At 44.5% G+C, this 16,089-nt stretch overlaps 1 protein-coding gene across 2 annotated transcripts in view; it reads left to right on the top strand.

The window, feature by feature from the left end:
* Window positions 1-419: 419 nt before the first annotated feature.
* The window catches only part of Kl (klotho), a 60,542-nt gene continuing 44,872 nt past the window's right edge, over window positions 420-16,089 (top strand). The window contains exon 1 of one of the 2 annotated variants that reach the window (XM_040281613.2): window positions 420-1,263. In XM_040281613.2, coding sequence (XP_040137547.2) covers window positions 457-1,263 — 807 coding nt within the window. In that variant the 5' untranslated portion in view covers window positions 420-456. The remainder of the gene's footprint in view (window positions 1,264-16,089) is intronic. The other variant, XM_005317085.5, reaches the window with a different exon arrangement.

Genomic DNA, 16,089 nt, shown 5'->3' with positions numbered 1-16,089 from the left:
GTCGGAGAAAAGAGAAAGCAGGTGCTTGCCCGCCGGTGGGCTCAGCGACGGCCCCGCGAAAACCCCGCGCCAAATGGGGGAAAGTTGGGCGCCACTGTTTCTCCCAGGAGGGCTAGCTGATGGCAAAGAGAAGGTGGCGCTCCGAACTTGAGCGTCGCGGAAATATCCTGTGGGGCTCCCATGATCTGCGAGGAACAGGTGCCCTTCCTCCGACGTCCGCAATCAACACTGGCCGCACTTGACCGGCTGTCGCGCTGCGTCCCGGGGCGCCCCTCGCCCTTTGCGCCCTGGTCCCCCCTCCCATGCCAGGGCGGAGGGAGGCGCCTGCTCATAGGTAATTATTGCCAGCGGGGCCCATGGGGAGCGGGGGTGGGCGCCGGCTGGGGCGGGCGGGACTGAGCGACGCAGGCATAAAGGGGCACGACGCGGGGCCCCAGCACCAGGTTCCCGCGCAGCATGCCGGCCCGCGCCCCTCTGCGCACCCCGCGGCCTCAGCGGTTGCTGCTGCTGCTGCTGGCCCTGAGCGGCCGCTGCCTGCGCGCCGAGCCCGGCGACGGCGCGCAGACCTGGGCCCGCTTCGCGCGCCCTGCGGCTCCGGAGGCTGCAGACCTGCTCCACGACACTTTCCCCGACGGCTTCCTCTGGGCGGTGGGCAGCGCCGCCTACCAGACCGAGGGTGGCTGGAGGCAGCACGGCAAGGGCGCATCCATCTGGGACACGTTCACTCATCACCCTCCGGGGACCCTGGGCGATTCCCCGACAGCTGATTTGCCGTCGGGCGCTCCATCACCTCCCCCGCCCGCCACAGGGGACGTGGCCAGCGACGGCTACAACAACGTCTTCCGAGACACAGAGGGGCTGCGCGATCTTGGAGTCACCCATTACCGCTTCTCTATCTCGTGGGCGCGGGTGCTCCCCAATGGCAGCGCGGGAGCCCCCAATCGCGAGGGGCTACGGTACTACCGGCGCCTGCTGGAGCGGCTGCGGGAGCTGGGCGTGGAGCCCGTGGTCACCCTGTACCACTGGGACCTGCCCCAGCGCCTGCAGGACGCCTACGGCGGCTGGGCCAACCGCGCCCTGGCGGAACACTTCAGGGATTATGCCGAGCTCTGCTTCCGCCACTTCGGTGGCCAGGTCAAATACTGGATCACCATCGACAACCCCTACGTGGTGGCCTGGCACGGCTACGCCACCGGACGCCTGGCCCCAGGCGTCCGGGGCAGCCCGAGCCTTGGGTACCTGGTGGCGCACAACCTTCTTCTGGTGAGTGCGAGGGGGAGAGAGAGGGTCTGAGAGGTGCCAGAGGCACGAGGGGCGCCAGAGACTCCAGCTCTCACACGAGGCCTCGCTTGAACTGCTTTGTGGGGTCACTCAGGATTCGCACCTCGCGAGGCAAGTGAGCAGCTTGGGCTGTCCTTGAAGGCGTGGAGTTAGGACCTGCAGGGAAGTCCTTCAGAGAGCGCGCGAGTGAGTGCCCCGTGGAGCACATTTATCCAAAGGAAATAGGAATCAGTTTCTCCTGTAAGGAAAGAGAACTTTCTCTGGTGTTGAGGAATTCTAGAGGGAAGAGTGGCAGGGATTTCCTTGTGGCAGCAGTAGGGAGAGAATGAGGAGGATGGATGAAAGAAACAAGTGCGTTCACAAGCCACACAGAAGGGCGGGCATTGCAATCAGCCAGAGATCAGTGCTAATCCGTTAAAACCTTTTTTACTTGAGGCTCGAGGGTACACTGCTTCAAATGCGAAGGTATCAAATCCGCACCTCAGGGAGGGTCGGGTTTAACCCGTATTTTGAGATTCCTTCTGCCCTAGGGCAGAGGACAACATTTACACCAACTTTACTCAAGGATCTGAGGACCCCTTTACACAGTCTTAAACAAAGCTGGGCACAAACAATACAGAACCAACTGCAGGATGGTATAGATTGTGTCTGCAACATCTGTATTTCCCCAATGCTGTCTCTAGTTGAAAGGATTCCTAACTGATGCGATTATTAGCCTGACAAAACTAATTTTAATACCCTTGTGCAAAAGATCTCATATATTTTGACAGCAGGAAATATTGATATGCCATGATAAAACTGTCTCTCAATTATTGCTTCCTCCTTTTCTGCTTAATGTTCAAATCCCTATTGGTTTGAGGGCTCATGCCAGTCCTTTGGGTACCCCTTTTGGGTGACTTGTGGATCTACTGGAAGATAGATTTTTCAATTTAGAATAAAGCCACATATTATGAACAAATTCAAGATGAAGACTTTCTAAACACTTTTAATGAAAGCCATAGATAATTGAGGCAGAACAGTACTGGGTTATTGAGTTGCTTTAGTGGCTCTGAGCTGCTGGTAATGTAATAATGGTGAAATTAGATTGCATGTCTGCTTCACAACCCTGTTTGTTACCATCGGTCATGCAAGAATGTCAAATTTATTTGACAAGTTGTGATTTTGCTGATCATATATATATATATATATATATATATATATATATATATCTTCTCATAGGGTTACTTCTTTAATTTTTTTCTTCTGTAAGTCCTTTTAAGGAACCAATAAGCTCTAACCATCACCAGTTGATGGTAGGTAGTAGAAAAACTATGGGTAGAACTGCCTCATATTTTGAAGAAAACTTAAGCAAATGGTCAGTTCATGTCACAAACAAATAGGAGATTAGTGGACTAGCTTGGGGGGATCTGATACACCTGTCTTGTAAAATCACTATTTAATATTTAAATGATACAAGATCTATTTTTTAGAGTGCATACAACAAACTATATGTACACAAAAGTAGTTGGTTGTTATTATATTGACCAAATTGCATGTATAAGATAAGGAATTGCAAGAACTCTCTGGTGCTCTGGTATTTCAAATGATTAACACATTTTAGGTTCTTGTGTCCCCTCTTGACCTGTGGTTAACTTTTCAGTTACATTTTTGAGGAATTACACAAAAAAATTGCCAACACTAACCATCCGTCCTAGAAGTGCAGTGGACTTTGTATTCATAAGAAATTAGTGACTGATAGACACTAGGCTTGGTTTTGCTGATGCTGCAAACACAATGTTAGTTGTTGTAAAATATTAAGTTTCCTTTCAAATTTGTTCAGGCTTGGAATTTAGTCATTTTTGTATCTCATTTAGAAGTTGCCATTATTTAGGAGGGTATCTTAAATTTGCTTTGTTGTGTGAAATTCTTTAATTCTGTTTTCAATGTTCTTTCTAGATGTGTGCAGGGGGTAGAGGGTTGGATAGTTTATTTTTTACCTTATCTGAAAAAGAGAAAACTTATTCTGCAGATTTTGGTAATAGAATATTTCTGCTGAGGCTAGATGTTGCTTTTGTGCAGAGTTAGAGACCAGCCCTTATCATATTAATTACCATCTGGGGATCTAATGCTGGTGAAGGACAACTGCTGGCCCACCCCACCCCACACCTCTCTGTTTCCACTAATTTTCAAGTGGCTTAGGAATACTGGGGAGAATGGACACTTGAACCTCATAGAGATTCCAGAATCCTTGTCTGATGGCCTGGAGGCTAGGAGGCAGGGCAAATAAATAGCAGGACAAATAATGGGGGACTCTGTTCACAGTGGAGGTCTCCATGATCCTCTCCAGCGTTCCTGGTATAGGCATGAGCCTTGACAAAACTGTGTGTTGGGGAGGGTGGGGTGGCGTGGGAGCGATACCTTCAAGAGGAATTTCTCTGCTTCTCTGGCTTAAAAATGGTCTGCTCAGCTTTCATGGCTCTTGAAATAGGGTTCTTGATGTCCTTGAAAAACCAGCATTAAGTTTTGGAGTCTAGCCCCAGGAGCACTTTTGAGATTTTATTTTGCCCCTGGGTTTCCGAGAGGATCAACACCAAGTTGAAGATCCAAGTATCTCCAGCCCTGCCTGCCCGCAGGAGATGCTTGTCACGACTGACTGGTGTTCAGTGCAGCGTGGAAGCTGGTGTCTTGGCTGATCTGTCCTGTGCGGCATGCATCTAAGCCTCCGCACATCTAAAGCCCCCCATTCTTGCCACACTTCCTCAACTTGGCTTCCAGACCCCTGCTCTCTCTTGTTTCTCTTCTTAGCTCCTTAGTGATTCCTTTTCCTTCTCGGTTGTTTCTTCCTTATCACTTCATCTGGAAAGAGTGCAGGGGCCAGGGCTGTGTCCAGGGCGTCCTTTCTAGATTTACTCTAGGGATCCCATTGAACAGTCTCTGTAACCTGATAATTTCAAATTTTGTGTCTCCAGCTGGGACTTCTCCCCTAAGCTCCAAACCTGGAGAGATAACTGTCTTGTCCTCTTAGCTGTCTCATCGGTGAGTCACAAGTCACACGTTTAAAACCCAATGCCTGCCGTCTCTGTTATGGCCCTCAGCCTTTCCTGTTTGTTGGGCCCCAAATCTCAACTCTCCCCTTTCTCTCACATCTTATTTCTAATTTTTGACAAGTCTTAGAGCTCTACCTACCATCATGTATCCAGAATCAAACCCCTTCCACCTTTCTTTGTGGCTGTGGCTGAGGTCCAAGCCACTATGGGATTCTGCCTGGGTGAGAGGAAGAGCCTCCTACCTGGAGCTCCTGTCCTTGCCCCCTGGCAGTCCCCGTTTGTCACTGTGTGAACAAGTCAGGAGTCTGCTTATAAAAATCCCACCTATTCTTCAAGAACCAGCAAGCTCACTCTTTCGGCCCCATACCTGAATGCTACCTTTCCCTTCTCTGGAATCCCACAATACATTGCTTCACTCTGGTCCCTCTTACCCCATTTCCCCTTCTATTTAACCACTAGCTGGACAGTTTCTTAAATGAGGGAGCCTTGTTCCCTTTACCTGCTTCTCTTAAAATGGTATCATGCCCTTGGTAGGTGCTCGGGGAGTGGCTTCTGGCTACTGAATAACCTTGTTTTGCCTTTATAAATTTGTGCTTCTGGGATTTTCTCTCCTTGCCAGTCTTTCTAGCCATTTGGAACAGGAAATACCAAATCCTATCCAGATAGAAAAACCAGTGAACATAATGATGTAGCATCTGACATTTACAGTGAATATTTAAGGTTCATCACCAAATTTATGACTCCATTGTAAAAACTTCCAATCTAAAACTATCTGTATTCACTATAGAGAGCATTATGAGATGTTTTCAAAATGAGGTGAGTGGTAAAGTCTCGTGGTTAGCTTTAGGCATATATGTATTTGCTATCTGGTTGAATTTTCATTCCCCAAGTAATAAGTGTAAGCAAATCATCTACTACATGTATGTTCAAATTATATATACTATGTACTTTTAGGAAGCACTTTACAAATTTACCTCTCATTAAAATGTATGTGGCACATGGCTGGGTTGAAAGGTAATGTATTTTGTAGAACATGACTGAATGCAATCCCCACTCAATCAGAACTAGTTTAAATGTTTTTCAAAGAGCTTGACTCACTCCTTTTTGAATAGCTGATTGAAGACAATATTTTCTGAAGATTACAGACAAATCCAAGAAAAAATTTAAAATAGGAAAAGAATTAATAAAATAATGTTAAAAATCATAGCACTACTTTAATAACATCAATTATTTTGAGTTGAAGATGGAAAATGTAAACTGATAAGCATCTAAATAAGGTCAGTGTGCATTTCTCAAGTGTAAAATGAGTGAACCGTGACACCTGCATATGTAGTCAGTCACAGCTTTGCACACAGGAACCTTCTGAGTTATCTTAGTTTTTCAAAAAGATCATTGCTCTAAACCATAATTTTATTATAATCGATTTGTGCAAAAGGTGACTTTCTTTCAGTGAAGGTTATATTTTTTAGATATAAAGGAATTTTAGGTGTAGGAGGACATAGAACATATGTCTATTGGGAGGGTAGCAGATAAAGAGGGGATGACTAAAAATACCTATTGTTATTAAATCCTCCAAAATGCACATCTTCTCCAGAAATGTTACAAGAAACATTGTACTTGTAACCTATATTTAAATAGAACCATAATATACATTTTATATGCTCTATTTTGATACACAGTGGGTACAAAGTTAATCTGAAGGAAATATATATCTTTTCTCACCTCCATCTTGGATAAACCAGTTTATTGTCCAATTTGGGGACAACAACTGGCAGAGTGGATCATTTACTCATTTGTGGCTATTTGAGGGCACAGATTACATATCATATTTATTTTCAAATTTTTAGTGTTTATGTCAGTATTTGACACAGAGGAACTATTTCATCTACTTCTAATGAATAAATAAATGTATATGCAAAATATTTTCTGCTTATTTCAATATGTCCATTTTCTTGTAAGTTAAATGCTTATAGTTTGCTTTTTCCTGCTTTATCTTGGGAGAAATTTTTCAGTGAAGAAAAACAGTGAAAACGTTCCTAACTCTATGTACAAACGACCTCTGTGAGTTTCCAGAGCAAGTAATATCCCATTTTCATTCAGTGGGCAGAGGAAGAGAGTAAGAGGGAGAACAGGGCCTCTATCAACTTCCTGACCTGGAAGTTGTTTCTTCACTTCCACTCAGTTCCCCTTGGCAGAACCCAGTCATGTATGCAAAGGAGTCTGGGAATTACTGTCTACTGCTGAGCCATGAACTCGGAGTATAATCCTATTATGCTGAAAGCAGGTGGGAACAAATCACTCAGGACAGACAACAATCTCTACCCTGTTGCTTCCCTTCCAGGTATTGTGAGAATTAAAACCACATCATACATGCCAATATGTTTTGAAAAATGCAAAAAGTCCTATAAAGGTAAGTATATTAGTTAGCTTCCCATTTCTATAACAAAGTATCTACGATAAATAACTTAAAAAGAGAAAGGGTTACTTTGCCTTACAGTTTTAGAGGTTCCAGTCCATGACCTCTGACCCTATCGTTTGGGACCTCGGGAGGGCAGCACATCATGGCAGAGGTGTGTGGAGAACAAACCAGTTACCTCATCAGCCAGGAAGCAAATGGGCATGAGAAAGGGACTCAGGTCCCACAGTCCCCTTTGAGGGCACACTCCCATGACCTAGGACCTCCCACAAGGTTCCACCTCCTAAAAAGTCAGCAGAATGTCCCAACAGCACCATCATGGGGAACAATCCTTTAAGACATGGACCTCTCGGGGGTACTCATCCATGCCATGGCAGTGAGATATGAATTTACCATCGATAATGATAATCATAGCAATAAATATTTAAGAAATGATCCTCTCCAGTTAGAAGAGAATCAAACAAATGCTTTAGAATGTGTAACGTCTTCTAACTTCTCAGTTTGGCACCTATGGCATTCAATAGGACAGACTCTTCTTTGAAATTACTTTAATAGCATTTGCCCAAAATTATCAAACCATGTTTAAAATAACCTAATTTTTGTAATATGTACTACCAAGTACCTTTTTGGGACCCAGTTTGGTGTTGGAAAGACTCAAGTTTATGATTGATGTAATATAATACATGAGCTAAAGAAAATAAATATTTAGTGAAATTTGTGGTCACAGTCTAAATAGATGTTATTGGTTAGAGTAGAGATGTTAGAATATCAGCCATGACCCACTGTCATTATAGTTATTCACAAAATAAACTGAAAGCACTGAGGTATGTTGAATATAGTGGTTATGCAAATATTATTTCCATGTCTATATGTGCACCTTTTTAGTGGATGATTAAAATATTAGAGTCAGAGGGACCTGGGAAATTCCAGGCCACATTTCTCCCTGGGACAAACCCTGGTGGGGTCATCTACCTTCTGCTCTACTCTCTTCAGTAAGGGCAAACTCAGCTCCTCTCAAGTTTCCAGCTTGATTTTATCTTTTGTAATGCACTGAAATCTGCTGCTGTACAGGACTCGACTCCTGGTTGTCTCTTTGCTTTCCTAAATCTCAAAGAATAAAGCCAATCACCCTTTGACAAGACAACTGCTGTGCTGTGAATGCTTGTCCCCTCCAAAACTTGTGTTGAGATTTAATTGCTGGTGCCATGGTAGTGAGAAGCGGAGCCTAAGAGAGAGAGAGAGAGAGAGAGAGAGAGAGAGAGAGAGAGAGAGAGAGAGAGAGAGAGAGAGAGAAAGAATTTTTTAGTATTTATTTTTTAGTTTTCGGTGGACACAACATCTTTGTTTGTATGTGGTGCTGAGGATCGAACCCGGGGCCGCACGCATGCCAGGCGAGCGTGCTACCGCTTGAGCCACATCCCCAGCCCCTGTACACGCTCTCTTGCTGTGTGTCCTTCCACCGTGTGATTATGCAACATGAAGGCCCTCACCAGATGGAATCCTTGGACTTCCCAGACCCCAGAACTGTGAGAAATACATTTCCTTTTAAGCCATCTAGTCTATGATATTCTGTTCTAGAAGCGGAAAATAGTCCAAGACAACAACTTTTCTAATATTTGAAAAAGCCACTATGTTCTTCCTAAATAGTTTCCCTTTCATTAGAGTGAAATTCCAAAACATGCTCCCACAAGACAGCTGGACATTGAGTCAGGGATATTTCTTGAGAGCTTCCTGTGGGGCAGGAAGCTGTGGAACACAGTGAAACCTTTGACTAGGCCCCTCAATCATCTGACCCTTCAGGATGAGGTGGAGGAGACGGGATGGAAACGTGGACCTGTCTCCCCAGAGGGACGGGCCTTGGGTTGTCTGTGGAGTCTGCCTCTGTGCCACTGTCCTTCATGAGGGAAGGTGATGGGTATAGATGACTAAGGACGAGGTGCTGGAGGCAGGCCTCCAACTCTGGACCCTGCAGAGAGAGAACACAGCTTCCTGGCTCCTGAGCTGTAGTTACAGGCTCTTTGTTTTAAGGGGACGGCTTTAAAGTCCCAGTGGGGGAAGGGCTGGTGGAGGCAGTGCCCACTGCATCAAGGCCCTTGCAGAGCCATTGGGGGGTCCTCCTTCCCTCCCTTAGCCCTTCTTCTCTTTGGACTCCTCATCCCATGATCCTCTCCTTTCAACCCCTTCCTCTCTTCAAGTGTCCCAAATTCCTTCATGGTGTCCATTTGCCACCCCTGGCCTTCCTGACAGATTTTGTAGAGGTGGGGGGATGGTGGTAAGGGTCTTTCACTCTGGTGTCAGGTACCTTCTCCCTGAAATTAAGTCAAACACCAGTTACTGCATTTGTATTTCTTACTAAAAGGACACTGGTCTGCAGGAGAGAGACAGCTTCCTCCCCTGTTCCTAACGCCAGCTGCTGAGGAAGCCCTAATGTGGGCGGCCTTTTCGATCCTTCTTGCCTGGGCTTGCATTTCCAGGTCTCTGTGGACTGAGAGAGAAGAACAGCCTTCACTCTGATTCTGCTGCTTTGCCTCTCCCTCTAGAAGGGGAGTGGGTATTGACTGTGGCTGGGATTTTAGGGTGGCAAATCTCACTTACGTTGCTGCCAAAAAAAATGGGGAATTAAGGTAAGACCTCTGTCACCATGTCACAGATTAGTGAGGGAGAGATAACCATCAAATAACTGCAATAGAATGTAGAAGTGCCTCAGTTTTGAGGGACAGGAAGAATGTTGGGGAAAACTGTTCAGATGAGATCAGAGGCTGACAAGCTTTTTCTGCAGAAGACTAAGTTTCAGGTTTTATGGGTCATGTAGCGTCTGTTGCAGCTTCTCAGTCTGTTGCACCAAGAGAACATCCATAAGCAATATGTTAATGAATGAACACATGCTGGGTTACAATAAAGTTTTATTTATAAAACTAGGGAGTGGGCCTTTCTGCTGGGCTAGACGTGTCAGACACACAAAGTAGGAAGCACATAGTGTAGTTCTACGAAATAGCCTGTCTGAAGTCAGGGCAGGTGAAACAATTTGACAAATCACAAAACAGGATGCAGGACTTCGGAAGCCCTGGTAGAAAAGGACAAAAAGATGAAAAAGGAGGTCTGGGAATTTCCAATGCCTCTTTTAATATTTGCTGTGTAGAGCAAAAAGGTGCCCCAGATGTACAGTCGACTTGAGTGATTACATTGCTTGCTGTAGACACCGAGTCGTTTTCACGCTGTCCAAGATTGCATTAAACAGTTTTGGCTGTCACCTCATGGCTGGCTCAGATGAGTTTGTCATCAGCTAAAACCTCTCAGGCTTTCCCCTCTCGTGCACATTACTGTTAGGCCAGCCACCTCCTGTCATCTTTCGTAGCTTAGTTTTGAACTTTTAGTCTTATTAAATTTCATTCAGAGAAAGTTTACCACAGGTGATGGGTTATTAGTAAGAATTGGAAATAATCTATATGTTGTAAAATGATCAGTTTAAAGAACAGTGTTACACTTGTCCAGTGCAAAACTAAATGATTATTGAAAGGTGGACATTTGGTTTTCTACAAGTTGCATGAGGTATATTGTTAAGAGAAAAACAAATCAGTTGTGTTATGCCTTTTCCGTATCTCTGCTGTATAAGTAAGTAACGTACACTTTGCAGTCCTTTTTATCTTGTCTCCCAGGAACTCTGCCTGGCATGCAGGTCCAAGTATGGCTTTTATAGTTCTTCCTTCTTCTCCTCCCAAATACTGTACTACCCTTTAATAGTACTTCACACATTTTATTGAAGTGGTTTATTAGTTTCCCCCCAGAGATCTCAAGCTGGGAGGAAGGAGCCATGTTTATCTTACTTTCCAATATACCCAGAACCTCACAGGGCCTGGAGAGAGGAGCTGTGCACATATTTGCTATGTGAGGGAAAGCACGCCCTGCTTCTGCCTACACCCATACAGTGTGAAAGGAGAATTTGGGTTATTTTGGGATGGTGGGATTACAGGTTATTTTTTCCTTTCTGATTATCTAGATTTTCAATTTTCTGTAGGTGATACGTGTCACTGATGTAACAGAGAAACACCAAGTACTATTTCTGAGGAAAGACAGCAGATTGAACTAACTCACCCATCAACTTTGTTCCCTGTTGAAGCCTCGTTAAATTCAACTGAAGAAAGACACACACACACACACACACACACACACACACACACACACACACAGAGATCTGGAGTAAGCAGAATAACTGTACTTTGGAATTTGAAGGGCAGATGGACAAATGTTTATGGAGTTGATTTAGCAGACCTGGAAAGCTGACCACTAAATTGGCAGTAGGAGAAGCCAACAGCCAACCTGATGATTGCAGAACCTTCAAAGGGCTGAAAGAAGCAAATCCAGTTACTTCTGGAATTGGGGGTAAAGGGAATGATTGGCTAAAATGAGGAGAAATGGTTGAAAGCTGTTTAAGAAACAATACATTTCTAGGTCTATAAAACCAGTCTTCATTGTTGGACATTTGCCCCTCCTTGTTCAAAGAGGGAAACGGGGAGTTAATATTTGCAGAGTATCACATGAAAGGTGTGTGGACTATGGAACATCAAGCACCCTTGGGGCATGAGTGAGCACCACACTGATAAAGATTCAGAAAACACACGCAACTGAGAGCTGGGTTCATCCCAGAACTTTCCTCTCCAGGTTCTTAGAATGCTGAGTTTGCTTCTACTCTGAGGCAGGGATGACTGGAAGACCCTTTCCCAGGAAGTCTGATGAGCTCATGAGGAAAGACCACAGATGCCAGTCTTAGAAGTTCCACAATAAATGGTCAAGGTAGTGCACTGTACAGCACAGCTCAAGTCAACAAACCACATCCATGTGCTCACACCTCCCAATTAGGATTTTGTTTCTCATCTCTTAAACATGAGTAGGCAATCAAGAATAAACAGACATCTGAAGAAAGCCTTTCACATGAAAGACTGAGACCCACTCAAATAAACAGGAGGGAAGAAAGCCACTTAGAGAAAATGGATTAGGCAGGGAGGGGGGAAAAAGACAACAGTAACAACAGTAAGCCCCAACTTACACTAATCTTCTTGAAGAGATCAGAGAAGATCTAGAAAATGGGAACAGGGTAATATATCAAATATTCAAGGGATGAAAAAGGAATATTTTGAAATTAAATACATTATAGCAGAAATGAAAGTTTTAGTAGAAAGTTTGGAAAATGAAGTTTATGAATCTCCCTTAGAGTAGAACAAGAAGGCAAAGAGATGGAAAATAGTAGAAAAATGTAAGATAATCAATGGAGCAGTCAGAGGTGTAGAATTCAAATAACAGGAGTTACAAAAAAGGGAGCAAGCAGTGTTGTACCAGTGTCCCCTACTGAAAATGTCGCTCAGTGTCCACACCTTTGTACACTTGCCTCCCATGTGAACTGAGGGCTTGACTATGTGACTTGCTTTGGCCAAGGGGATAGTAGGCAAGTAAAAAGTGGATAAGTCTGTGCACATTGGAATTTTTCCTGTTGGGTCACTCCCTCTTAAAAGCCAGCTTTGATACTTGGGCTATGTTGTGGTTTCCATTGTTATAGTTTACTTTTAATTTACTCGAGAGTGGCCGTAAGCCAAGATAGTCGCTCTTTAGGAGAATCCTGATGAGTGGAGGAGTTGGGGGGGAGTTAGGGTCAGGTGTATATGTCCATCAAGACACAGTGAGGAGGTGAGATCAGAATACATGTAACTGAAAAAATGTATTATTCACAGGTCCCAGAGAGGTGAGGGCACCAACTGAAGGTCGATGAAAAATCTCCCGGTGATGGGGAGCTCAACCAGTGGATGGGTAGGAGAGGAAGAGGGAAGATGGGAAAGGGGAAAGGAAAGGACCTGTGGGACCGTGCTTTCCTGAAGGTTCACTGGTGTCCTTCCCTTGGCCTACCTGGGGGGTTGTGGCTAGGCTGGTTTAAAGAAAATAAATGCAAAGGAGGACATGATTTACCTGATTCTAAGTGTTGATCATTAAGTGGTCTGTTAGGGGGATGTTTTGGAATTTGGGTCAGTGGGGTGAGGAACAAACAAGATAAATCACCATCAATCATACAGAGAAGTTTTCATGAGGCCAAAGGTGACAGGGCATGACGCGGTCTCAAACAGCGACATCAGACCTGAAAGTGGATGTCAAAGCCAAAACTTATCCGTATTAAACAAATTTATGGCAGGCACTCTTACTGAAAGAGGAGAGCTGATGTGGACGGAGACACTGGGGAATGAAAGTGCATCTTGGTCAGGCTAACTGAATCCTAACCGAATTGACCACAAGAAGGACTTCTGCTATACAGCCCAGAGCAGAACTACCCCAAAAGGCCCAGTTAGCCCTCAGAATGAAGAGAAAAAATAAACACTAAACTGGGGAAGAGGTTTCAGTATTTCACAGCAATAAGTAACTGAAATAAAAATAAAGGAAATGGCGAAAGTAATAAAAAAAAATTTCTTAGACCCAGAGGATGTGAAATTTCACATCAAATGTGAAGAACTGAGGCAATTTCTGTGGTAAGCAAGGTTCTTTTGCCCAGGGACCTGGTCACCTCTTTCATCAGTGTTATGAGATGAGAAAATTGGCCAAGTCTGGGGAAATGAGCAAGGGATCATGACTTCTTAAAAATTTTTAAATTTTTACTTTTTAGTTGTAGATGGACACAATACCTTCACTTTTATTCGTTTATTTTTGTGTGGTGCCAGGGATCGAACCCAGTACCTCACACATGCTAGGCAAGAGCTCTACCACTGAGCCACAACTCTGGCCCTGGGTCATGACTCTTTATTGAGCCATTCTTTATTAAGCATCTTTACAACTCCCTGGCTTCTAGAGCTTCAGCGTGACTCCCGACCTGCTCTCTATTACTTCAGGGTCTTAGCATCTCTATGCATGCCCAGCCCAGCCCAGCCCTGACTCCCTCTCCCGCCACCAGCCTGGCCTGGAGAAGAGCACCACCACTGAATTTCTTAGAAGAGCTGGTGTCCCTGACAGGTGTGTTCCTGATGGCTTTGGTGAATGGTGTGTGGCCTTACTTGGGACTACCCTCTGGAGAGTTATTTGGCTCACATACTATATGGGCTCCAGAAGATCTATATTTCTTAGTTTAGTCCTTCCTGTACCAGTGTTCAGGGCCAGATTTTCAGATACTTCCATCTACTCAACATTGGTCATTACTTTCTCCGGGCATATCGGAGCCATCCTAGCAACAAGTTTACCCCATCCCTTGGGGTCCTTGGTCAGAGCTTTGAACGTACTTTTGGAAAAAGTGCCCCTAGTCAATGGATTATTTCTTGTCCTGTCTTATATTCTAGCTCCTTGATAAAGGACCTTCAAAATTTGATCCCAGTGGTCTGGTTCTTGTAAAACTTGCTACATCATGAAGTTACTTGGGTATATAATTTCTTTCCTCCTTGTTCAGACATGGCTCTCTCCAAGTAGGTTATACTGGAATTCCATCTTAGTGATCTGTCAGCTCCTAGAAGCGGTACCTGTTGTGCTTTAGGAGCGAGACCTCTTTAGTATAGGAAAGTGTAATCTCTTACCAGGGAAGTATGGACTACTTCTGTAAGCTCTAAGGATGCCAAGGAATCTGAAGAGCCAGGTGTGACCACATCTCAAGTTTCAGAATCCCAGATTTTCCTGGTCAGCCTTCTGGCCTCAGCATGAAAGTCCTGCTGTGGCTGAACATCTAGGTATCCCTGGTTTGCTGCAACTCGATTGGGTCTTAAGTCTGCTGCTAACCTCTGTCTACTTCTCCATTGCAGTAGATAAGGACTTCTCTGTGAGCTACCAGTGGGTTATTCTTGCTCTCATATTGATCCTTTAACTACTTGATAATGGCCCTCAGTTTCTCATTCCCTCTCCATAGGATTGCAATATAATATAAAAAGCAGTCAGTGCCCCTTTCCTTCTAGGCACTGGAGCCTGAATCATCGTACCCAAGTAATGACATGCCTCTCCACCAGAACACTTCCCCGGGTTACCCCGGGTGAGATAATCAGTAACTGGGACACCGTTTATGCCGGGAGACTCTCTGTCCCTTACATGTCACTCAGAAATGCCGAAGTCTGGCTTGGCACAAATCAGGAGCCACTTGTCAAAAAGAAACTAACTTTATTTTTAGAACTACAAACGCCAAACAAAACAGCTCCAGGGAAAAACCCTCAGAGCCCAACTGCCACCACCGGCTTCCACAAGCCTCTCTCCCCCACACCAGCCTCTCAACCTCCCACAATCCTCCTCCTCTTGAGGCCGATTGGCTGGGTTGCGTGGGCAGAGCCAAAGAAGTCACCCAATGAGCAGCTCCGTGGAGGAGCCAATCAGCTAGATGTTGCTGGGGCAGCTGTGAGCCAATCATCAGCTGGCAGTCTGAAGGGCAGGGAAACAGCCCAATGAACATCACCGCAGAGGAGCCAATCAGCTAGATGTTGCTGGGGCAGTCTGAAGCTTGCTGGCAGCTGGAAGTTTGCTGGGGCCCCTTTGGCTGTGGCTCTCAACATCTCCCCCTCTCTGTTTAAACAACAAGCATGTGGCTTATGGACCGTGCCTGCCTTAGGTTGTCCAATACATATGGTCCTTACCCGTCTTCGGATGAGCTGACCTCAGGGCGTCAGCCTCCTGTCTTAGGTTGGTACCATTGTAATTGGATCTTACCCGTCATTGACTACCGGTCCAGTACAGCCACACCTGTGGAGAGGTCTCAGCGGGGGGGGGGGGGGGGTGAGGTTCTTTGCCTCACCTCTGTTGACCCCCAAATTTTAGCTGAATGATCATGACAAGCAGAAGGGAGGAAGATATACCAAGTCAATTGACGGTTCTGTAAGCAGTTCAGTGTAAGTTCTGTAAGCAGTTCAGTGATGGCTATTGCAGAAACTGTAGATTAGTTTTATCTTTGTCTTCACCGGCACAGGGATGAAGATAGGAATTCTGGCAATAATGACTAAAGAAAAAATTAGGTAACATTCCAGAAGGCACTAAAAGAAAACAATTTTCTTAAAAGAAAACAATTTTCTTAACAATTTACATTATAGTGAAGAGAATTATTAAATATAATGAAAACGAAAGGTGAGAGTAAACAAACAGATCTGTTAACCTCCTTTTTTGTTTACATATTAAAACAATTCTTAACAGTTATTTACCCAATTTAAATTAAACCATTTAAATCACGTGAATAAAAAAAAAATATTTGGATCCATCTTTTCATGAGCGCTCATCATATATGATATATGGAAATACGTACATTGGACATACGTACATTCAAACATATAACACAAAACACAAGTGTGCACACATAATATAATACATACAACACATAACATAATAGTAAAGGCCTTATAACTTTTTACAGGTAAAATCTCTATTGCAATGTTTAAA

This window comes from Ictidomys tridecemlineatus, chromosome 6 (genome assembly GCF_052094955.1).
Source record: "Ictidomys tridecemlineatus isolate mIctTri1 chromosome 6, mIctTri1.hap1, whole genome shotgun sequence".
In the NCBI taxonomy this organism is placed as follows: domain Eukaryota; kingdom Metazoa; phylum Chordata; class Mammalia; order Rodentia; family Sciuridae; genus Ictidomys; species Ictidomys tridecemlineatus.
Note: the sequence above shows the minus strand (reverse complement) of the source record. Positions and strands in the feature narration are given on the sequence as shown.